Source organism: Cyprinodon variegatus, unplaced genomic scaffold (genome assembly GCF_000732505.1).
Source record: "Cyprinodon variegatus isolate N-32 unplaced genomic scaffold, C_variegatus-1.0 Scaffold735, whole genome shotgun sequence".
NCBI classification, from domain to species: Eukaryota; Metazoa; Chordata; class Actinopteri; order Cyprinodontiformes; family Cyprinodontidae; genus Cyprinodon; species Cyprinodon variegatus.
The window spans coordinates 402,471-426,066 of record NW_015151188.1 but is presented as its reverse complement, the minus strand read 5'-3'; the positions used below and the strand labels follow the sequence as shown (position 1 = coordinate 426,066).

The 23,596-nt window shown below is 39.9% G+C and overlaps 1 protein-coding gene across 4 annotated transcripts in view; it reads right to left on the bottom strand.

Moving 5' to 3' along the window:
• Positions 1–622: 622 nt before the first annotated feature.
• The window catches only part of sbno2 (strawberry notch homolog 2 (Drosophila)), an 89,270-nt gene continuing 66,296 nt past the window's right edge, over positions 623–23,596 (bottom strand). For 3 of the 4 annotated variants that reach the window (XM_015395296.1, XM_015395298.1, XM_015395299.1), the window contains 27 exons: positions 22,508–22,591; positions 22,045–22,150; positions 21,794–21,954; positions 21,573–21,706; positions 18,940–19,030; positions 18,675–18,818; positions 18,468–18,585; positions 18,281–18,386; positions 18,027–18,180; positions 17,597–17,773; positions 16,316–16,413; positions 15,709–15,794; positions 12,899–13,081; positions 12,685–12,806; positions 12,476–12,607; positions 12,220–12,355; positions 11,301–11,413; positions 8,752–8,823; positions 8,532–8,640; positions 8,372–8,443; positions 8,140–8,283; positions 7,955–8,049; positions 6,191–6,283; positions 5,959–6,090; positions 5,607–5,683; positions 5,309–5,499; positions 623–4,628 (listed from right to left, as the gene is read on the bottom strand). In XM_015395296.1, the coding sequence (XP_015250782.1) occupies positions 3,544–4,628; positions 5,309–5,499; positions 5,607–5,683; positions 5,959–6,090; positions 6,191–6,283; positions 7,955–8,049; positions 8,140–8,283; positions 8,372–8,443; positions 8,532–8,640; positions 8,752–8,823; positions 11,301–11,413; positions 12,220–12,355; positions 12,476–12,607; positions 12,685–12,806; positions 12,899–13,081; positions 15,709–15,794; positions 16,316–16,413; positions 17,597–17,773; positions 18,027–18,180; positions 18,281–18,386; positions 18,468–18,585; positions 18,675–18,818; positions 18,940–19,030; positions 21,573–21,706; positions 21,794–21,954; positions 22,045–22,150; positions 22,508–22,591 (4,215 nt within the window). In that variant the 3' untranslated portion in view covers positions 623–3,543. The remainder of the gene's footprint in view (positions 4,629–5,308; positions 5,500–5,606; positions 5,684–5,958; positions 6,091–6,190; positions 6,284–7,954; positions 8,050–8,139; positions 8,284–8,371; positions 8,444–8,531; positions 8,641–8,751; positions 8,824–11,300; positions 11,414–12,219; positions 12,356–12,475; positions 12,608–12,684; positions 12,807–12,898; positions 13,082–15,708; positions 15,795–16,315; positions 16,414–17,596; positions 17,774–18,026; positions 18,181–18,280; positions 18,387–18,467; positions 18,586–18,674; positions 18,819–18,939; positions 19,031–21,572; positions 21,707–21,793; positions 21,955–22,044; positions 22,151–22,507; positions 22,592–23,596) is intronic. The other variant, XM_015395297.1, reaches the window with a different exon arrangement.

Sequence of the window (23,596 nt, the reverse complement as noted above, 5' to 3'; positions counted from 1 at the left end):
TCATATAGTCCTTCCTTTAATGAGTAGAAAAACTTTTTCTGAAAGAATTAGTTGAAAGGCACAAATTTTACAATATATACATTTAGATCTAAATTATAAATATATATAGAGAACAAAAACAAAAACCCAGAATAAAAGTGCTGAACACAGTTTTTTTTTTTTTTTACAGAAAAAATAGGCTTTGTTTAAAAATACATACAATCAGTAGCATGTTTTTGTGTCATTTTTTTCTTTGTTAGGAATAAATTATTTCAGAGTGATAACATTTACATAATATGTAAAAAGTGAAAGAACAACAAACATGGTTACAGTATACAGAGAGCATTTATAAAGAACTAGGACAACAGGCTCAATTATAGCCAACACAAACAGTAACTGGATTATGCCATTCTTAGTGCAAAATGATACACGATTAAAGGCCTAACTAAGCAAATAAAATAATAAAATATCTGTAAATCCATCTATATATATATATATATATATATATATATTTTGATGTATAGATATATATATATATATATATATATATATATATATATATATTTTGATGTATAGATATATATATATATATATATATATATATATATATATATATTTTGATGTATAGATATATATATATCCCTCATATATGTAAAGCTTTTGTGCCAAAACAAAAAAAACAACAAAGAAAGGTTCTGCAGACGGATATCTTGGAATGTGCCTGAAGAGAAATACAGGAGATTATTTTATTTTGTGTTAGTTTGAACCTTCTGGGAGGAGAGGGAGGCTAGGATTTGCTATTGATACGCTAAAGCATAACCAGGTGTGACTGAATTAAAAACCAAACAAAATGACGAAACTTTCCACAGAAAAGTACGATTCCTTAACAGAGAGAGGCTTTGATCTTTGAGCTAAGATGGCATAAACATTTAAAATCACCAACAGTTTCACAAACTCATCACATTAAGTTCTCAACATAAATACAGCAACACTCACAGCAAAGAGTTAGGAGAAAAAACAAAACAAAACAAAGACAAAAAGATTCGTTAGTTTAATCACTGTTACCGAGGGAAAGGACATAATTATGTCAACGCCCCGACACGCTGGGTTTCTTCCTGAGATTTCTTAAAGGTCTTGCATGTTGGAGCCAGTTTCTTTAGGGTTTCTGTCTGTGGAACACTTTGGTATTTCTGGGACAAAAGGCGAACGAGTGGAAAGGAAAGCGGGAGTTAAAATAAACCCAGATGCTGTACAGCAGTACAGAACAGTGCAATCTTATTTGGTGGCAGGTTATAATGAAATCTGTTTTTTTTGTTTGTTTGTTGTTTTTTTTTTTTTATAGCAATAATCTTCAACACAAGTAACATCCCTGACCGTAATATACCACTGACTATCATAATAAGATAACATATCTAAAATCTAAATATCCCTTAAATATAAATAACAATAGGTTTTATAATAGCAATGACATCAAGAACTTGTGATGTTCATCGAGATAAACTATACTTTACAAACGTACAAGACAGAAATAAAGGAGATTCATACCATGAAAGCACAGCCAAAGGTTTGCCCTGCTGAGCGTAAACGTTTGCCCTTCTTTTTTTTCCAAACTATTGGTTATTGCTTTTTGATCAGTTGATCATCTGGCGACGTGACAGGAACCTAAACGAGCGGATCTCAGAAGCTTTAACAAAGATGGAAGCTCATGCTTCTTTTATAGAAATAAACAAAAAAGGGCAGAATTTACTCAGATGCTACAAAAACTTTCTGGATTTAATTCCAATCATGAAAGAGATGATTAGTGATCTGCTAGAAGTGAAGACACGAAACGAGGCATGAGCTGGTTACTGTTAGCTGTTCACTGCAACTCAGCTTTTTACATTTAACCTCATGACATCACTGCAGTTTAAAAATCTTTCAATGACATGGTGCTGCCCCCACCTGTTTCTCTTCACTACCGGTCAATTCTCAGACATGTGGCTGAAAAAATGTATTTATTTACATTTTTTGTTTTTATAGAATAACATAAATCTAACAGATAAGGTCATTATATTTATCATCATAATAAATATTATTATTTTAGCAGATAAGGGATAAACGTTTTTTTTTTTTTGCTTTAAAGTTGACTTTTTTTTTTTTTTACACAATAATCTCATACCAGCTCATGCCAAGTGAAAGCAAATGTAAAAAGAACCACAGACACACATGGACTGAAAACGAGTCGAGGTGCACCGAAAGAGCGGCAATCTGAAACAGAATCAGCATCAGACGTGAGCTAAAATCCGCTGTTGAGAAAAAAAAAAAAGAAAAGAAGTTTTTTTTTTTTTTTTTTAAAAACAGAGCACGGTGAGACAGACACAGGTAAAGGATGGGAGATGTAAAAACGAGAAGGACATGCTGAGGATAAAACATGGAGCAACAGAGCTGCATTTTACTCAAGCAGTCCTGGTGAGAACCTGATGGGGTGTAGTGTTATCATTCCTCAGAGGCCTGGAAAAATCCAAACTGGGTGAGATTCTGCATCCAACACGCCATATTTGTGTGCAAATCTACCACTAGCTGACATCTCTAATACCTAAAACCCTCCTTTAACTTTTATTTTAACATTTTTCATCCAAAGAGCAGCAAAGCAGACAATCTGACACCAGAATAATGTTCCTCCACCCCCGACACCAGCACAATGTAACACAAACACCAGATGACTCACTCGCTCATTCATGGGGTCAAAGTTAAATACAAATACATTAAAGATAAAACCACCGCTCAGGAGTACAAATCTATACATTAGGCTACATGGATTATTAAAGACTGCATTTCTAAGTTTTTCTCTGAAGGCACTGTTTGCAACAGCAGACTGATGGTCCTCACCCTCGTTTCCTCGCACTAGTGTTCATAGAAGCAGGGAGAGAAGCAGGAGGAGGAAACGGCTTAAAACAGAGGCATTTCATGGCTAATCATCTCAACCACTTCCTATTTTCCTCCTTCTCGTCATCCAGCTGAATGTTTCGAAGCTCAGCAGCGCCTGTTTGTTTTTCTAAAGCGAGGAAAGTAACAGAGAAATCAAAAGTCAGCGTTGGCGAGAGGCATTTTAGAGCTTCCAGTGACATCGCTCATTACACCTCAGAATCAGCGGCAGAACGTTTACTAAATATATCCTTAAAGATTACCACGTCTTAATGAAAGCATTTTTGACAGCTCCAGATTTCATTTAAGGTTTTTTTTGCATCCTTTAAAAAACAAAAGTTTGAAAACAGCTGCCTTTTTCTGCGAAGATCACACTTTGGTGCAGAAATCAGTTAACGACTGAGTCTGCCATTACCTCAGGAGGAAGGAGGTGAAGGAGGAGAAGAGGGGTGGGGTTGTGGTGGGATTTTGGGGGTGGGGGGTCCAGCACAGGACAGGCAGTGACGTGACTATTGGCCCTGAGGGGGGGGGGCGAGGAGGACGGAGGGTGGGGTAGGTCTGAGGGTGCGATTCTAGACAGCAGCAAACACGATGCGATCTGCTTTAAAAAGACAAACCAAACACCATCAAACAGGACATATTCCAGGTAGTTTGTAACTATTATTCTTGCTGACGGTACTGAATGACGGACTTGCGGTCTGGGCCAGCTTGCAGCATGCTGTTCAGAGCCTCGCGGACATCCAGAGCGCCCGAGCTGCAGTGGCCGTTGGGCAGCGAGTTTGAGGCTGGGAGGATGAAGCCTGGAAAGCTGGAGGGCGAGCTTGAGAACAGGGAGGAGGACGAGGAGGACGATGGGTTGGAGAAGTGGGGTGAGGTGGAGGACGCAGAGGAAGCACAGGACGAGTTGGAAGACGAAGGGTTGGCTTTCTGCGTGGACATCTGTGGAGACAGAGACTCAAAAAGATCGTCTAAGTCCTGCTGCTGTAAATGAGCCAGCAGGGTGGGGTTCTGCTCCTGCTTCTGTGGATCCTGTTGGGTCTGTTGGTGGGGCTGCAGGTCGAATAAAGGCGCAGCGGCCTGTGCGTTATCCTGGGTGTGCTGCAGAGCCTGGAGGATGTGCTGCAGATCGAGCTGAGACGGCGCCGTCTGCATGGTGTTCGACGTGTCTGGAGCGGGGGCGGCCAGAAGAGCGTCCAGGTTGAAATCGTCCACAAACGCTGCCGGGTTGGCTGAGGTGGTGTCTGGAGACGAAGAGGGCGGGCTCACTGTCAGGTCCAAGATTTCATCCAAAGGGTTCTTGGAAGATAAACTGGGAGGCGGGACGAACTGGCAGAGTGGAGGCAGCGGGTTCTTGGACTGCTGGAAATAAGTAGGGTTGTAAAACTGGGGAGGTCTGTGGCTGACCGTGCTGTTGGGGAACGGACACCAGCCGTTTTGATTCTGCAAAGAGAACAGCGACAGGCCATGGGAGTTCTGCTGAGTCAATTCTGGTAACTGGGAGAAGCTCACAGGCTGGGTGGTCTGTAGAGCGTTTTGGTTAAGGTTCTGGCTGAGGGACTGATTGGGTAAGGCTTTCTGACTGAACAAGTTCTCCAGACGATGCTTATTTTCCTGCTGCTCCAGCTTCCACTTGCGCTCCTGCAGCTCCTTCAGCTCCTTCTCTTTCCGTCTCCGTTTCACCTCTGTGTCCATCTGCAGCAGCTCCTCACGAACGCGAGCCACACAGTTCTCTGGGATCTTGATGCCTGCATCCAGCAGAAAAAGAAATAGTGAGTCCAATAGCACAGAAACGTGAAAGAAAACTTTCAAACTGTAGAGAAATGCAACCCCTAGATCTGTGTTCTATTCAAAAATCTAATTTTTAGTTAGAGTTACTAAGCTTTTCTTCTTTCCTTAAAAGTGGACTAAAGGTCTGGCTATAACCCTGCAGCAGTGTTATAACCAGCAGTGAGCTTTTCACAGAAATTTTTGATTTATGCTCAATATTGAACCGTGGTCTGCTCTATGTTATTCCGCACCACAATGCAAGAGGGACAATCAGGAACTAGTTGTGGGACTAGATACGGCCGAGGCAGTGAGGAAGTGGGGGCAATTTTATGCGACAACAAAGGGACATGAGGGCGAAAAAGAGAGGGGATCCAGGTGGGAAAAGGGTCCTAGCGTTCTCGCGCACCTCGCTGTACTAGCTGGTCCACCTTCACGAGTGCATAGTGTAGAGTGGTTGTAAATTTGACCAATCAGAGGCCTCCTGTCTGAAGCACCGTCTGCGGTCACCTGCAATTTCGAGAGGTGCACCAGAGTATCTGAGGAAGGGGCGGGGGCATATTTGTATTCACTGCGACACACACGCAAACGACCAGGTTTCTAAGTATAAACCAGCCTTAAAGCTGAGGCCTCCGGTGCAGCGATCCTCGTCTGTACTAACCGACTTGCTTGTTATGCTGCTTCGTTTTGAGGCGTACGATCTGCAGAATGCTGGTGCTGGTGATGTCAGACACAACGTCCGAGACCCGCTTCCACACCCGCAACAAAGCTCCACACAGCATGTGATACTGACGGAGGCGCATCCCTGCCAGGCACTCCTGGCCCTCTTCAATCTTCTTACACTTCCCATTCCTGCAGGGAGCACAGAGTAAATTCCTAAGCAACACATTCGATGCTCACTTTTTTTTGTCAAAGCCAAGGTCGCTATTCCTCAGGGATGGATTTTTTTTCTTACTTACCAGTTGGCGTGGCTACAGTTCTTGAAGGAAAAGGTAAACTGGTTCTCCCAGCTCTCCCTGGCCTCCAGGTAAGTAACCTGAAACAACAGATCAGCCATAAGTTCAGCAAGTCTGCAGACTGAAGAACTACAGCTTTAGCAGAAAGAGGTCACTAGGGGGCAGCAGACTTCAAATTATAAACATCCGCCTTCTAAAAAAAACTATTTCCCAGAAACATTGTTCAAAATACTGAATTATTTTTATAAATGCAATTTATTAGAATGAATGCAGAGGAAATATGAGAGCACAAACAAACAAACAAGAAACAATATAGAGGCTGTGGTATTTAGTAACCCTTCTGGTGGGTTCTTACCTTCCTGTAACGTTGCTGCAGCTTGTTGAGGCTCTCGGGGAGCTGCTGCTTTCCAATGTTGGGCTTGTAGATGTTGAAGTTTTTACCTCTTCCCTGCTCAGCCAGCAGCACACACGGACTGTTACCTCGCAGCTGCAGAGGACACACACACACACACACAGCTTCAGTATTTAGTATCTAAAACACACCTTTAGACTCTAATGGCAATCTGAAATGAGGCAGGTGAACCGACCTTGTGGGAAAGGTAGAATCCCTCATCGGGACCAGTGAGCTTCAGCGACCGGTTGTACGCCTCCTCCCAGGGCATTCCTCTGTCCACGCTGATCTGAAGGAGGAAAACAAAAAAGTCAAGTGTGTGCAGAAAAGATGAAACAACAGCAAGGACTTTCATTACATTTTTAAAACCTTTACTAGAGCTATCTAAGTAATTTAAGCTCCTTCTTTTACTGAAGGATGTGAAAAATCTACATGCATTTAAATTTGGGGTGTCTGCGAAGATCGATAAAGCATAACGCAGGAGGAGCTGGCTCTACAAACAACCCAGCCTTCTGGTGTTTTTTGTTTGAAGAGTCGCCTTGCAGAGAGAAAGTCCTGGGTTGGATTCCTGCACTAGGGTCTCCCTGCATGTGATGGACTGGCGACCTGTGCAGGGGGAAACCCGCCTTTCACCCACAGACTGCTGGAGACAGTCTGTGTAACCAAGCAGATGGATGGATGAAATGCTTCTTTAAGTTGTGATGGAGAAAATACAGAAACCTTTTATATTAGATTTGGGTTAATGGTAATTTGGTTCTACTCTTTCAGAGACAGAAACGCAGCTTTGATGGCACCCAGACAAAGATGTTAAAGAAGCACTTGTTTTAATTTAAACTTTACTTTTATGAACTTTTAAGGAGGTTCTTATTATTAATTCATGGCTTTTTATTTTAGTGGGGCATAAATAAGACATGAAACTGCTTGTCCAGAGCCTTATTTATTGCTAACGCACAGTGAGCAGGAAGCTAAGGGAGGCTTAGAGAGCTACTCTACTTTATTAAACTTTGCTGAACATCATCTGAATACAGATAAGTTGTTAGGGAACGATAGCAGAAAAAAAACAAAACTCTCCAATTCCAACATCGCAGACATAAACCTTCAGTCAGAAGATATTAAAATACTTATTTTTTATTTGCTAAAGAGTCCCCTTAGTTAGGTTTGAGGCTGAACTGAATAAATACGCCTAGGCACACCAAGAGCAGCATTTTCTTCTGAAGCCTGATATTATCAGGAAGTGTTTGAAATACTCGGATGTTTAAAAAAGTAGTGAAAACAATCTCCAAAAATACTTTGGATCCAACCAAGAGAAGAGGAACAGATCGAGACTCGTCTCTCTGTGCTCTGACCTTGAGAAATAAAGGTAAAACCTGAGGCTTGTTAGATTACTCTTTTATAAATACAGGTGAATCTCCAAACCTGCTAAACTGGTCTCCCTCTGCAGGATCTAACTCCTGTGCCAAATTTTAAATGCGCAGGTTAGCCTGCAGCCAGCAGTCAAAAGCAGATACCAGTAATTATCCTACTACTACCTCATGCTGGTATCTCCATGGGCTCCGCAGCCCTGAGCTAAGCTGTATAATCATAGTCTAACCTCTGGCTAAAATGACATCAATAAAATCTCTAATACTGCAGCTGTAGCTGCTTGAGATACGTGGGGGTGGTTTACATTGGACAATTTTATTTCTTCTCAAACTGTTCTGATTAAATTTAATCTGAAAGCCTTAAAAATGCTGCAAATTTGTTTGTGTGCAGGTGCTCCAGTGGCTTATTAGAGTTATAAATGTAACTGTATTTAAAGGAGAAGACGTCAAAAGACAATCTTTTATTAAATAAATAAAAAAACTGTGCAGTAATCTCTGATCATCAGAGCTGCACTGTCTTTATGGTGAACAGACACCAAACATTACAGGTTAGCTCATATGACTTATAACTGCACTAATAAGAAGGTTAGGGTGCCTACCTTATAAAGAACAACTTGTCCATCTTGAGGATTTCCGGCAGTCAGGAACGTTTCCTGCTTTTCCTCATAAATCTCATCGTTACCAGGAGCCAGATCTGGGAGAGTCACAGGAGAACAGAGAGAAGATTAGTAGGAATTCAAGTAATCTATGAGCCTGCTGAACGAAAATAAAAGACGCAGCGTACCCAGGATTCCCATGTCATATTTGCCCTCCTTCTTGTCCTTTTCTATCAGGTAGTCAAAGTTATCGGTGAAGTACTGGAAGAGGTAGTTCTGCTTGTGGACCTCCAGGCCCAGGATGCGGTTCAGGAACTTGGTGATGCTGCAGTCTGAGGGTGAAGAAGCAGAAAATTGTAATTAAACTTAAACACAAATCCAATCAAAATGTCCGGTGAAGTGTTTCCAGGGCTGCCTTACCTTTCTCTGTACTGATACCAAAGCGAGGCTCCTTACTGATGATACCCACATCAATCATTCCATATTTCATATCTGCAATAAACAGCAGCCATTATATTTTATTTATCAGACACCTGGAGACCAGATGGAAGAGAAAAACTTTGCCTGTTATTAGTCTGACCTTTGAAGAACATGGAGTCGCCCCCAGGGTATCCTCTGGGAGGAGGCACCTTGTTGTCTATGTAGCCATTGATTGATTTGGTGATTTTATCCAGCGCCTTGGTACCATACTGCAGAAACAGAAAAACTTTGATTTATTCAGCATCTTATTAGGATAAAAAGGTTTTTTTTTTGTCTAAGGTGCATTATTACTTTCAAATTCTCCACAAAAAAACACCCACCTTGTTCTCAAAGTTGTACTTGCTCAGGTCCCTGCTTTCAGTGGCTCTTCTGTCCCCATGGGTCAAAGCTCCCTGAACAGAACAGCAATAGAAACTGTTCAACAACAGAGGCTTCAATACTCCACCAACATATCAGAGGTGTGAAAAGTATTGTTTATTATTCAAGTAAGGAAAAAACTGTGATGTTTCAAGTTCTATACTTGTTATGATAACTTCCTTCTGCTTAATGTTCTTAGTTTTATAGCTAATGATAACAGTGTCAAATTTAACTTTTTCTCATGTTGAAAAAACATTTATTTTGGTATGTGATGAACAAGTTGGGGCAGCACCAAGTCCATCCACAAATAAATAAATTGTCTGAATTCAACAAATTATTTGGATTTTATTATTTTTTAAATACTTTTTGAAATACCATAATGAGAATGAGATTCAATTAAACTAAATTATCCATCCATCCAATTTCCGTCATGCTTATCCAAAGAGGCGTCGGAAGGGTTGCTGGTGCCTATCTCCAGCTGTCTACGGGTGAGAGGCGGGGTACAGCCAGGACAGGTCCCCAGTCCATCTCAGGGCAACACAGAGACAAACTGGACAAACAACCATTCATGCACACCTAAGGAGAATTTAGAGAAGCCAATGAATCTAACAGTCATGTTTTTGGACTGAGGGAAGAAGCCGGAGTACCCGGAGAGAACCCACAGCGAGAACATGCAAACTCCATGCAGAAAGACCCTTGGCCGGGAATCGAAACCTGAACCTTCGTGCTGCTAGGCGGCAGTGCTACCCACTGCGCAGCCCGAAACAAAAGTAACAAGTCTAATTTTAAAATGTAAGGAGTAGAAGTAATTTTTTTCAAAAAAATAATTACTCCAGTAAAGTACAGATAGATAAATAGTTCTACTTCAGTAAGGTAACGAAGTGTTTGTTACTTGACACCTCTATATTTCACTAGCTGCTAATCTGCATTCATTTGCGACAGTGGTGTCGGATGTGGGAGTTTGCCCTGAAATTGAAGGATTGACGGTTCAAGCCCCAGCTCCGACTTTCAGTGTCGTTGTGTCCTTGGGCAAGACACTTCACCTGCATTGTCTACTGATGGTGGTCAGAGGGCCCAGTAGCGCCAGTGTACGGCAGCCCTGCTTCTGTCAGTGAGCCCCAGGGCAGCTGTGGCTACAATGTAGCTTGTCACCATCAGTGTGTGAGTGTGTGTGTGAATGACTGAATTTAGTGTAAAGCGCTTTGGTCAAGTCTTCTGACTTGAAAAAGCGCTATACAAGTACAGGCCATTTACCATTTATTTACCATAATCCTATCATTATTATTGGATTAAAATCACTCTCTCATTTTCTCTACAGGTTAAATATCTGGTGAAGTTTTTAAAAACATTTTCAACATGTTTACATTAGATTATTTTATTGACGGTTTCAAAAAGTTACACTAAATTTAAGGGGATTCCAGAGCATTGGCTTCTTCGCAGCTGTTGATACACACTGCCAGCCAGCTGGCTGAAAGAAGGGTACTGCATATTTCCCTCCCTTATAAGCCATCTTCTGTTACTTTATGATTAAGTTGATGAGCTGCAGATTACAGCCTGGATTACAGATTTATAACCAGCTTCTCTCATTCATCATTTGACATTTTAATTAGAAACATAGCAAACGATCTTGGCTTCATTAATCATTTTAGTCTTTTTCTTGTAATCAAAATATTCCAAAGTCTAAAATACAGCCCATGTGGGGCAGTACTGAGTTCACACAGCAGACCATAATATTCAGCCAGCTGTTTAGAGGCCCACACCCAGAAATGACACTAGCTGGGCTAATAAAGGGCAGAAAGGGTGTTGAAAGGACAGATGATAGAGAGATGAGGTAATATTTCCAGTAACATCAACATTGGATGATGTTCTAATATGGTGCAGTTTAAATCAATAGCAACAGCATGAAAACATGTGACTTGACTGGCTCTTCACTTTAGCTGTTTAAAGATAATAATTATTCGGGATGATCCCAAGTGACAAACAGCAGTCAGTTAAAATAAACGAACGGCAGGAAGTGAAGGATCCCTTTGCCTAGACGCATTTCCCAGCTATTCTGAGGTTCATTTGTTGCAAAGCTCTCAGGTTGGGCCGATTTTAGCATGCTGCTCAGTAGATCTGGAGCAAACTATTCTAAATAGATATTTACCACATGCTCAGCTGGCAAAAAAACCCAACTTCCTGGAACCATCATCCCCCTCTACCCCCTCCTTACCCTCTTCCCCAAAAACAAGCGTCACGCTGTGTCACTATGAAAACAGACGAGTGCTACTGCAGAAATGCATCGATAATGATAGAAAATGTCTGCAGACTTCAATCATACAGACATGGTCTGTTGCTTTGCTTGCTGGGCTTCTTTAGGGGGAAGATCCAGAATGTGAAGAAACAAAGGATTCCCTAGCAAAGACCCCAAACACACAGGAAGCACATGGTGCAGTAAAAACAGAATGGCAATTCTAATAATCCACAGAGCTGTCGGTTTTTCCCAGGCGCTTCTAAGCAGTACTTCTCTTACCAGGCTCTCCAGTCGTTTGGCCACAATAGATGCAAAACGTCTCTCCCCGGCCAACTCTGAGATGAGGAAGATGTATTCTGGTGCTGTGACCTGATTGGACCGATGAGTGCGGCCTGCGGAAAGACAGGAGAGGTGAGACCGTGCTTCTGACTTTTAACGTCAACAACTTTAATTATCCCTCAATCGGCAACTTCACAGTTCACCTATTATTAAAGCTGCTCTCATTTCTTTCAGTAACAAGCTTGTGTCAAATGTTTATCGGCTAAAACCTGCCTTCAATATCAGCACTGTAAATGACATCATCCAAACAATCACTGTCTTTATCTGTATTTGCAGCTTTAAACAAATGATGGGTTAAATCCAGAGGATGGAGAACCCGATGATTGAGGACCGTCTGTGGGATTCAAAGCAAGGAACTTTCAGCCACCCCAGGAAGCTAACACCCCTGCGCTGAAAAGATGGCCCCCCTCTTCCCGTAGGCAAGTCATTGTCAAAAACTGCGGATCTAAAGATAAACCTGTCTAAAAGTTCCCTTCAGTTCAGCTTTAAACCTTAAAGAGAAACTAAAACAAACAAAAAAGAAAGCTGCACCCAGAGACATAAAATGAAATATATATATATATGGACATAGAGAGTTGCTCTTCATTTTAGGTGTAACAACAAGTATAGTTAGGGTAAAAGCATTAAACTGACTTAATAACAATCACCTTTATATTTTCACGATAACACAGCTGAACAAGTTTGGAAGAAAAAAACAGATAAAATGAGTTTTAAGTTACTCCAAAACCAATTATAGAACAGACCAACATAGAAGCAAAAACCTTTCACAGTACATCCCAATCAATCCTCAAATCTCCTTAAATAACGGACGCTTCCAAAGGTTAGGAAGTTTTCTTGGAGGTTTATTTTCCTGACGTACCGAACTGCTGAATGGCCCTGTCTGCGCTCCAAGGCAGCTCCAGTGTCATGTGGACCCGCCGCTTCTGGTTTTTCACTCGTTTGTCCGCTTGCAGGGAGATCCCTGAACTGGCTGCCTCTGAGATGATAGCCACCAACTGCAACAAACAGTTTGGATATGAATGCAGCTCATCCTAAAGGATGTCTACACAGGGATAAATCTCTGCTTCAACAGATAGAGAAAAAACAAACAAACAAACAAACATCCGTTTACTGACCTTTTCTCCAGTCATGAAGCGGTCCTTCTCCTTGATGTTAATTTGGTCAATTGTGGAGCCTTGCTCTGCACGGGACTCATAGCGAACGGTGCCGTCTAGACGTCTGACGACGCGGCCTTTCCGTCCAGTCATCTGGAAAAAAACATCCGACTGTCAATGCAGCCTTGTCCTGTGTGGAACAGCGGAGGAAGAGGAGTGAAACTTCATACCTCAGAAACTTTATCAGGTCCTCCAAACTTGTCTATGAGCACGTCCAAAGTGTTGAGAGGTAGTTCTTTCCCCAGTTCAGCGATCTTATTAAGCAGACTCTGCTTCATCTCCTCTATTCTGGCTACGAGTGTAAAAACAGGGCAGATCGACGGTGAATCAAAAACTCCAGGCTCAATGGGAGGCTATAGTTTTGAGATGGGAAACACGCTCTACCTGACTGGGAGCTAGTGTGGGTAACAAAGATGACGTCATCGTTGTCCTGCAGAGAGTCTGGCGAGGAGTTGGAGTCGGTGTCCATTCCTTCAGAGTCACTGCTGCTGTCATCGGAGATGTTTATGATGCCACCGCTGTCCACGGTGTGCTTAGGCATCTTTGGCTGGCGACCCCGAGGTTTCCCTGGTGGAAGATTTGAGGATATTTAAGGTTTAACACCAATCCCCAGTTAAGTTTTAGATTTAAATAGATTTTTAACATGCTGAGTTTGTGAGTTTAAAATATTAACTTGTGACTGTTTCAATAGTTATCAGGTTTAATTTAGACCAATTGGCTTTCTTAGTAATGGAGTATTCTGTCTCGACATCCGCCTAAATTTAAGTAATCCTCGCCTTTTTGCAAACCCAAATAGAAAAGCAAATTACTAAGGAACTGTAAGCCCAAATTACATCTGTGCTACATCATTTGAAAGCTAACACCTTCTAGTTTCTGAAAATATATATGACATTAGTGTGGCTAAAACATAGCAGAAACCGCAGCAGTTAAAACATGACTTATCTTTTTTTTCTTCTTGAAAATAATAAGGTATTTTTCGAATAAGTAAAAGTAAAAGTGAGATGCTTGAGGCATGCGCCTTTGTTCTGCATTATGTCAAAAACAACTGCAGAACATTTCAGACCTCTAGGTATAACAGTTCTAGAAATATGGGACTTTTAACTCTAGGAGTTATTAGCATCTCCAAACCCCTCCAAATGTGCCAAATTTTTCCAAATTGTGCTAATTGCTTTTACACAACAATTTTACCCCAAAAATCACTCTGGAGCCTTTTGATAGCCACAACATATTTATGAAGCAAATATATTTTTTTTTTATAACTTTCCATCTAATTATCTAACAGAGTTGCAATGACCCAGGAACAGATCTGCCTGTATGCTGTTTACGCCCAGCTGTATATCCATGCTGCACTGTTAAAATTAGCCATGTTTAGCCGTGTTTTAAAGGTAATTTCATTGGCTACATTGCATGTGGATTTAACCAATAGCAGCTGGACTTTATGCGCCATAATACAAGGGGAATCATTTGTAAAGACGACAGCTGAGAGGGACCTCATTGTCGCTTCGAAGGCTCTCCTGATGACAAATCTCTAAACGGGGGTGGGGGAAGGGCTGGAAGGTGACTAAACAGTCAACAGTAACCCAAAATGTTTGTGGAAGCTATGATAGATTGCAAGGCGGTTAGCATTAGCTGTAAGGATGGAACATTTCTGATGGTAAAAGACTGACTTTATTTGGCGATTTTTTTCATCATGGAATGTTTTTATTACGAATATGATGGATCGCATTTCATCTGTGGATCCCTACGGACAAACGAAAAACAAACAATTGAAGATTGGACTTATAATACAGCAGAAGGTCTGTTTTAGAAATCCTGATTCAAAATGCTGCTATGTCTTTATTAACTGTGCTTTGGTGCTCATTGTGTCCATAAAACAAACTCAGTGGTTGGATTGTGGAGAATCCAAGCTTTTTAACGATGTCTAGCATGTCTATATAGGTAGAAATTTAACCGTTTTGTTATTTTACTGTGTGTTAAGTTGTTAGGTCTAAAAATAACAAACCGACCACCGGCGACCAGGTGGAGGTTAAAATGCTAGAAGGTTTAGACTTGGGTCTGATAGAGCTTCTGTCAAAGGAAAGATTAGGGTGATGGTCCAGGGAACGTAATGCGCCTGACCCACTTCCAGTTGTCTAGCTGAAATGTTGTATGCTCAGTTATTTACATCTCTATACATTAAGAGGCAAATTCCTGCTGTGAACTAATTATGGTTTCTGATTTACAGGCATTTGAACTAAGTTAAGTTGGAAATGGAGCGTTCACTGAAAAAATTATGCAACCGCTTTTGGCATTTACTTAATCATAGCTAAAACTTTAACACAATTGTTTAATGTCCTACCCTGCTAACATTAAATAATTGAGTTAAAGTAACTAAATATGATTAAGTAAATGCCAAAAACGTTTGCATTATTTGCTTCAGTGTTGGTCCAGTTTTTGTATTAGTAAAGAAGCACACCATGTGAGACTTGATTTTATGGCCCATCATATGGCCCTGTAAAAGGTTTCACAAGCTCAAATGATGCGGCATCATTACTATCAGTTACTTTCATTTCATCAAAGGTCTCCATGGTCTCCCTTCTATTGTTAGAAAATAATCAAAGCATGGAATAAGAGATACGGTCTGCTAAAGGATCATTTAACTGCTTTTTTTTTTGGAAACTGGAATAACATCTGTTACTTTTAAATAAAAGCTGGAGCATTTCCAAACTAAAGGAGATAGAAAGCCTGTTTTTATTACTGTAAGTAAAAAGAAAATGAACAGAAAACTGTTTCAACAGTTCTTTGAGATTTTACTCAAAAAAAAAAAAAAAAAACTATAATTTTAACTACTTAATCAGGTCCAGTGTGACACGTATTACAAATCCATCATGTAGTGAAATTGGGATTTCATTTTTTTTTATGAGTTTATTTAAATATTAAGTCAAAAACTGAAATAATAATGGATGATAAATCAAAATTAAGTTTTTATGTTAAATTAAAACAAATAATATTTTTGAAATAAAAATGTACGTAAAATGTTCTTCATTCCTGAAGCATTATTTGTTTTTTTCCCCTTTCGTCTGAAAAGTCAAACATCGACAAAAACTCTATTCTTCTTCTTCTGTACTTGTCCTTATCTGATAAATAAAAGAAGCCCATTCCTTATATTCTCAGCTGTAGCTTTGCGTGTCAAACGGATCCAAGGTGCTGCGTACCTTTTTTCCTCTTACTCCCCGGTGCCTTCTCCCTCCTTTGTTTCTCTGAAGGAAAGTGCTTTGTTACAAGAGACTGGAAAACTCCCCTAGAGAAAGGGTGGGGAAATAAGAACAAAGAAAAATAAACCTTTTTTAATCGATGTAAAAGGACAGCAATGCCCTGCGTTTCTGATTTGGCTTTATGAGAGCTGCCAGGTGCTGCCAGGAGCTGATGAAGAAGTGACTGGGTGATCTAATGTGATCAGCCTTTCAGATATGTCTGCTTCAGGTCAGCCAACTTCAGAGCACTCAGAACTTCTTCTTTTTTTCCTTTTCATGAATTAGTCATTCGTTGAATTGCAAACAAAGAGCTAACTTGCTTTGATTTAGCACCAAACCAAGCCGTATGAGAGCGATCACAATATGTGAGGAAAACAATTAAAAAGCCTGCTCGGCGGTTTGATGCAAAAAAGTAATGAAGTGGAACTAAACCCTTTAAAACTGGGTCAGAACTTTCAGAAAGGTACTACAAAGGAAGGTTTACTATTTCAAACTGATGTGGTTTCGACAACAAATGAAAGCAAATAGCCAGAAAAAACTAGATATGGCTTTTTTTGTTTTTACTCACTCTGCCGCAGAAACAAATCGGTCAAGATGGCCGTCGTTTTCGTCCAAGACCTCCCTGGTGCGTGATTCTCCGGTAGACTGAAGCCCTATAACTATACACTGATGGAACAAAAATAAACACTCATCAGCTTTTCTTTAACAGAAATCAGCTGTAACATATTTGAACAACATTAACCCATCTTAAGGAGCTTTTGGCACCAAAAGATAAAAAAAATTTGGACTGACTGTTGTATTATGCAAATTTTCCATACTTTAAATGTTAATTTTTTTTTAGTTTTCTATGATTTATTTTGCTGTGAAAATACAGAAAGTCTTTCCAGACTCTTTTCTCTTTTTGCCAGGTTTAAGGAAATGTTTATAAAACATTAAAGGGGAATGCTTCTTTTTTTTTTTACATTGGGCCCTTGATTTTATGTTATTACATCATGTTCTACTCACCCATATGAGTTTTGTGTCACTTGGAGCTGTTCTGAAGATATTCCGTTAGGTTATATCCAAGTAACGTCTTCCTATGGGCAACGACTTGAAGGCACAAACTAAACTCTTCATAATTTATTCTTTATGGTACGCCAGCATTCACAACATGTAAGTGGATCACTGTCCCCCAGACATCCGCGGTTATATTTTTGGCATTTATATTTTTTTTAAACAAAGCGGAGTGTGTATGACATCATCCACGTGCCAGACTGGAGTTGTGAAAGGCAGCGCGGGCCACAGGCGGCTACGCTCTACCCCTTCTATTCATTCGGCTCGCTAATCTGAATCGTTCAAATCCATTTCGAAAGATAGATCATCTGTGGTTGTAGCACTAGACATCTTCCAGGCATGTGAGTAAAACTAGCAGCATTTCATCGGACAGGATTAATGAACGGTAGCCGGCGCGCGCGGATGATGTCATACACGCGCCGCTTTGTTTTAAAAAAATATAAATATAAAAAATATAACCGCAGATGTCTGGGGGAAAGTTATGGGAAAGTTATGAATGCTGGCGTAACATAAAGAATAAATTATGAACAGTTTAGTTTGTGCCTTCAAGTCGTTGCCCATAGGAGGACATTACTGGGATATAACGGAATACCTTCAGAACAGCTCCAGATGACACAAAACTCATATGGGTGAGGAGAACATGATGTAATAACGTAAAATCAAGGGCCCAATGTAAACCAAAAAAAATGGCGTTTCCCTTTAAGTTTATGATGCAGAGTGATTTTATCATGCCTGAAAATATTAACGCATTCAGATAAACACTCAAGCTCTGTATTCAGGGGGATGTTGCACTGACCTTTCCAGCCTCCAGCTCCTTCTGAGCCAGCTCCACCAGGCAGCGCACTTTGGCAGCGATGCAAAGGTACTTGAAGAAGCGCTGGTGGGACGACCAGAACTGTCCCCACAGGGACTTCCTGCTGACCAGGCCCAGGTCGTCAGCTGCTTGCATGAAGACTTTTAACGCCTCGGCCCACTGTGGAAAGAACATGACACATCAGCTGAAAGCTCCTCTCTTTATGACAGGAATTAGGGCAGGAACTGAGAATAGAGGTGTCAAAAGTATTAATAATTATTCCACTATAAGTATAAATCCTACTGTTCAAAAAACGATTTTGTGAAAGTTAGAGAATCAACTTAAGGTAACGAAGTATTTGCACTTTGTTACTGGACACCTCAGATTAAAAAAGTGATGGACGCAGCGATCTCATTCACATCCTGAAACTGACCAGCTTGGCAGCTTTGTTGTAAACCTCTTTGAAGTCATTATCCAGGCCGATCTCCTCGATGCGGAAAGAAACGCCAGAAAAGCTGAGCTGTCTGGCAATATACATCCCGCTCACTTTCATGTCCATGGCCACAATTTCCATAGCCCCGACCCCTCTGTATGGAAACCAAATCCATTATTTACATGGTTAACTAATGGGAAAAAAAGCTTTGAAATGATTTAAAAGTCTGGCTTTTTCCGAATCGATCCACATACCTCTTCTCAATGGCATGCAGGAAGTCATCAAAGGTTCTGAAGGGTGTGCCCTCGCCCCAGATTCCCAGGCGGCTCATATAAATCATGTTCTTTGGCTCAGAGGCTCCTAGACGACATAAAGAGGACGTACAGCTTCAAGCTCTGTCCTATTTCCTTTGGCAAGGGTAGGATTCTTCCTCAGCCTTACCTGTGGCGCTCGCGTACACCACTCTGGCCTGCGGCAGCTTGTTCTGCAGGTCCAGGACTGCCTTGCCCATTTTGGTGGATGTGGCATTCTTGGCTTTGTGGCATTCATCAAAAATAATCTATAGCAGCGAGAGGTCAAGGGTAAACAACAAACACGGGTGGCAGTGACCTTTTAAGAACAAAATTTAGCTTCCAGATGAAAGGATACGACTCCATCAAAGTCCTGCTTGCACCAGTCCAGGATCTGTTTAATCCGTGTCCGGTGCTGCCCCCCCGCCTGGCTCTCTCCAATGAGCGCAGAATAAGTTGCAAAAAGAACTCCCTCTGAGGTAGCTGTGTCTCCATACTTTATCTATAAAAATCATTTAAACATACAAAGATAAAAAAAAAAAAAAAAGTAACACCAAAATTCAACAGAAAGGAATTATTTTGTGTTTCCTAACTTTGACTCTCCTCCCCTCCCAATGACTCACCTTATTTAAGGCATGCACCGGAATATTTGGTGCATCTATGTCTTTGAGATCTCTCTCTGCGTCATATTTCAGGTCATTGGATATGCTGAACCTGAGGGAAGGAACAGATATAAAACTTTGAGTCAGACCACTGTTTCTGAGGTTACAACATGCTAAGCTTAATCTAATGCACCCCGGTTGTGTATAACTTTTTATTCTCTGATTTTTCTGTATGTAACACTGACTACGTATAGAGAGGCTCCAACTAGGCAGGGTGGGCAGATCTGTGTAGATTTTTTTCACACCGGCTGTTTCATAAAGCAAAGTCTGTGCTGCATCTCCAACCAGAACAGATAAATAATATTAACATATTAAAAACATAATGAGATCTATTTCTAAAGAAAAGAAAAACTTAGAAATAAATGCTGTGGGACGGTTTCTATGGTGACTGAGACAGAGAGGTGATTCTCAGAGAGAGATCTGAGAAGTTTATCAAAGTTTTTCTTTTTTTTTTCCATAAAGAGGTGAGAGAGATACGCAATGCTTACCTGCTCTGTCTGCCCCTCATTATTTAGTTTTTTTTGCAAGGCTCAAAACATTTTTTTATGTTTCATTCATTGTTTTTGCACCTGTCTGTCCTGCTTACTATACACATAATCTTCCACTCCAAAACTGAGTCTTTCCCCGTGCGATTAACAGATTTTATTTAGGATTTCCACCCAAAGCAGATGTGTTTTACTTTGTAACTGCGTCTCTCCTTCTGTCAGACTCATTAAAGTGCTGCATAATCCGACTAGAAGACCTGGGCTCTATCTCAGTCTGACCTACGCACCCCCCTTTGCATTAAGTCGTGTCGGGTGTGATCATCCCCCACTGACTTTCATTAAGCGCTAAATACCACAACCTCTTCCGACAAGACGCAAAATCAGATTCGGCGTGTCCGGGCTTTTAAACTTCCTTTAGTAGTTTTCAAAAGTATTTCTTAGGCTTAAACCTTTCAAAGTTTTCCTCACATTTAAACAACCTTTTGATAAAATTCCAGATCTTGGCACCTCACCATTTGATAGAGATGGATATTTTATTCCTAAATAGTCAAACTGTCCTGCACTTCATCTGACTATAAGCTGTTTTTAAAGCTTGAGCAAAAACCCAGGTTTTCGCTTTGAATTTTAACACCTGACAAGACAGTGGGCTTTATAAGATCGTTTTATTTTTTTTACTTAACTTTATTGATTTAATTGTGTGAATGTTACTTTCATCTATGTTTTAGCTGTTTTGTCTTTTATGTGTACTGTTTTATGTTTTATTTATTTTTTTCTATACAGAACTTTGTTAAGCTGTGGTTGTTTTATAAGTGTTTCACAAATAAAATCGGATTTATATTCTCTGATTGGAGCCATTGCATTCTGTATAAAGCAGAAAAATCAAAGTGAATGTAAAAATACAATAGAAAACGACTTTGATTAAAGTGAAAGTCAGTCATAAGAAAAGTACTTAGGTCAGAAAATTGCTCACAATTATTGAGAAAGTAAAAGTACTGGGTACCTTTGTACATAAAAACAATAAAGACAAACAGTTTATTTAGTTGGTTCCTTTGCTTCACATGGATAAGAACAATAAGAATTTATTGAAAACTTGCTTCAGCCCTAAGAAAACATGCAACTATAACAACTCATACTACCACAGAAGCTACTGTGTAGATTAGTGCACATCCGCAGCTGTGCTGTCTGCATGAGACAACCAACAATACGATAAAATGTAAAAAATATTACAGTCATTGTGTCAAAATTACTTAAAGCAAAAAAAAAAAAAAAAAATTAAGTTCCTAAATTTTATAACCAAAAAAGGTTTTGCTGAAACTTTAGTTTAAGGACAATATTTAGAACTAAAAGCAGTGGTATAAATAACATTCTCATCCTTCCAGAGAAATAAAAGAAATAAATATTTCTACTTCTAAACAGGAATACTCCTCAAAAACAATAATGTGGTATAATATCACCACAGACCAAAAAGAAGTGAGAACCAGGAGCACAGTTCTTCTTCTCTTATCCACATAATCAATCCCTTTCAAGAATGTAACAATTTCTGAGATTTTAAAGTCATTTCAGTTCAATTCAAATGTAAAAATACTTTATCATTAGATGTTGCACTAAGGATTTTTTAATAAAAATGTTCTAAACATTTTATGTCTCTAATGTAGTTTTGATTTAGAAAAATACTGTGTAAAGCACAGAACCTCAGCAAAATGACGTCAGTACAGTAACAAAGTAAAGGTACTTAGTTACTCTACGCCTCTGTCTTTAGTGCTGTCAGCCAGTCGGTATAGGTGAACCGGAGCGCCGGTCTTAAGTCCACTGCATCCACTATCTCTATCTCATTCTCTCGCTGAAGAAAAAATTCCCATAAGCATGATGCTGCCACTAACATGTTTCATTTCTAGGTGTGTCATTTCCCCCTGCCTACAAGCCACATCATCTTGCCAAAATCTTTGATTCATAAAAAGCTTTCTAATGAGTATAAAAACACAACATGCCTTTTAAAATTTAAATTAAAAAGTTGCTGTAGTTTAAGTTGTTCTATCACATAAATTTCGTTTATGGTCGTAATATTGCGGCTTGTTATAGAGGCAAAGAGAGGCAGCGTATTCTTCTTACCACAGTGACTTTTTTCGTCCCTTAAGGTAGTTCTCCAGAATGATCCCCGCCACGGTGCGCCCCTTTCCAACACCCGCCCCGTCTCCAATCAGGAAGCCCGCTCTCTGTTTGTTCTGCAGGATCACCTCGTGTTGCTGAGAGAGTACAAAAGAAGTAAAAACTAGAGCTATGAAGGTCTAATTCAAAATGAGCTAATAAAGGTTATTTACTAGCGTTCTCACCTGGCAGGCGTAGATGATGGCCTCCAGCTGCAGTGCAGACAGCAGACCACTGTTAATAGTTGACTCAGGGATAGATAAAGTGTAGGTAATGTCAGGAGGAGGGACGCTGGACAGTGTGTTGGTTTCCACAACAATGTCAGGATGTGAAATTCCTATTGTTGCTGAAGATGGAAACAAAAAGTCTTAGAAATGTGTAAAAGGCACAGGAACATAGAGATGAGAAGGAATTTGATTGTGATATTTAGACATACATTTGGAGGGTTTGTACTCAGCATATGTGTCGACATGCCCCAGCTCTTCTGTTTCCTCCTCTTCAGCCTCCTCTTCCTCCTCTGGTGAGGACTGCGTTACCTGAGCCTGGAAACATCCCAAACAAGTTGTTTACAACACTTTCTTTCTTTTTAGACTTTTAACGTTATAAGTTTTGATTATTTAAAGCAGAATAAAATAATGCTTTGAATCGTTAAAGAAACATGGTTTAAAAAAATTAAAGCTTTGTTGAGTAAATGTTATTTAAAAAAGAGAGAAAGATGATTTTTTTTCTCCTCTAATGCGTCGACACAGCTCACACTGCTGTGTCCAAACAAGATCCCTAGACAAGTATTAACAATATGAGAATCGTGTTGTCAGATACACAGATGAGCTTGTATCTGCGTGACAGTGAGAACTGATAACAGTGAGGCTCATTTGGTTAGAACATCAGATGGTCGCTACCTGGAATCCTAAAGATGGGGTGCTGATTATAGCGGAAATGTCTTCCAAACTGGTAAGGCCTTGAAACCTGCTGGTGCCATTCTGCTGTCAAAAAAAACATAAAATGAAGATATACTGAAAAACTCAAATAAAGACCAGAAAGCTTAATTAATTAAATAAACAAAAAAAAACAAAAAAAACAACAACAAGCGCAGAAAAGAATAACACAAATCATTACAAGCAATTTGGACGTCTTGCAGTGAAAAGTCAGCACCAACAGAAAGAAGCTAGAGCTTCACATGTCTGGGAAATATGATGGTGAAAATGAGGGCAGAATTAAAAGAAAAATATATAAGCCTGCAGGACGCCGCTGAGCAATGAAGACCAGTCCTATCAAAAATATAATTGGAGCCATCTAATTCATCAGGCCTCTAACAGGCAGAATGCATTTAAGGTCAATGACGTGCTAAAAAATCATGTATCTGTTACCTATAACTAAATTATACATTTTTGGGGGAAGCAACAAAATAAGAGAGCAACCTGAGAGCCCTGTTAATGTTTCTCTAATAGAAAATGTGAAATATAGGTGATATATATAACTGTTTTTTTTTATTGGCCAGACAACCTAAAAGCCTTTATAAGAGGTAGAAATAAATTACAACCTGATGTTTTTTCCATGTCGGTATCTGTTGATGCAAATGTTAACTATTATTCCTCTGGAGATAAAAAAGGTCAATTAAACCTTTACCTTTACACAACAAACAATGTGGAAAGGGAACGTTAATTTCCTCCATGAAATAACATTTCAGCTCAGAAGTATGTGAGCATTTGATATTAATGATAGTTAACTACTTTTTTTTTTATTCAAGTTGATCAAAAAAGCTGCATGGGAACAGTTGCATTAAATATCCTCCAGAAGGATTAGATTTTATGGTAACTGAGAAACCAGAGAGGGTGAGTGTGACCATTGTTTGATGTTTTATTCTTTAACACCTTCCTTCCTAGTTCTCTCTTCAATAAACTTATGAAAACAAGTCCTCATATTAGCTTTTAAAGGAGGTTACGGTGCTAGCATCTTTCCAGTGACTGATAATGCCCTGAGAGTGTTTG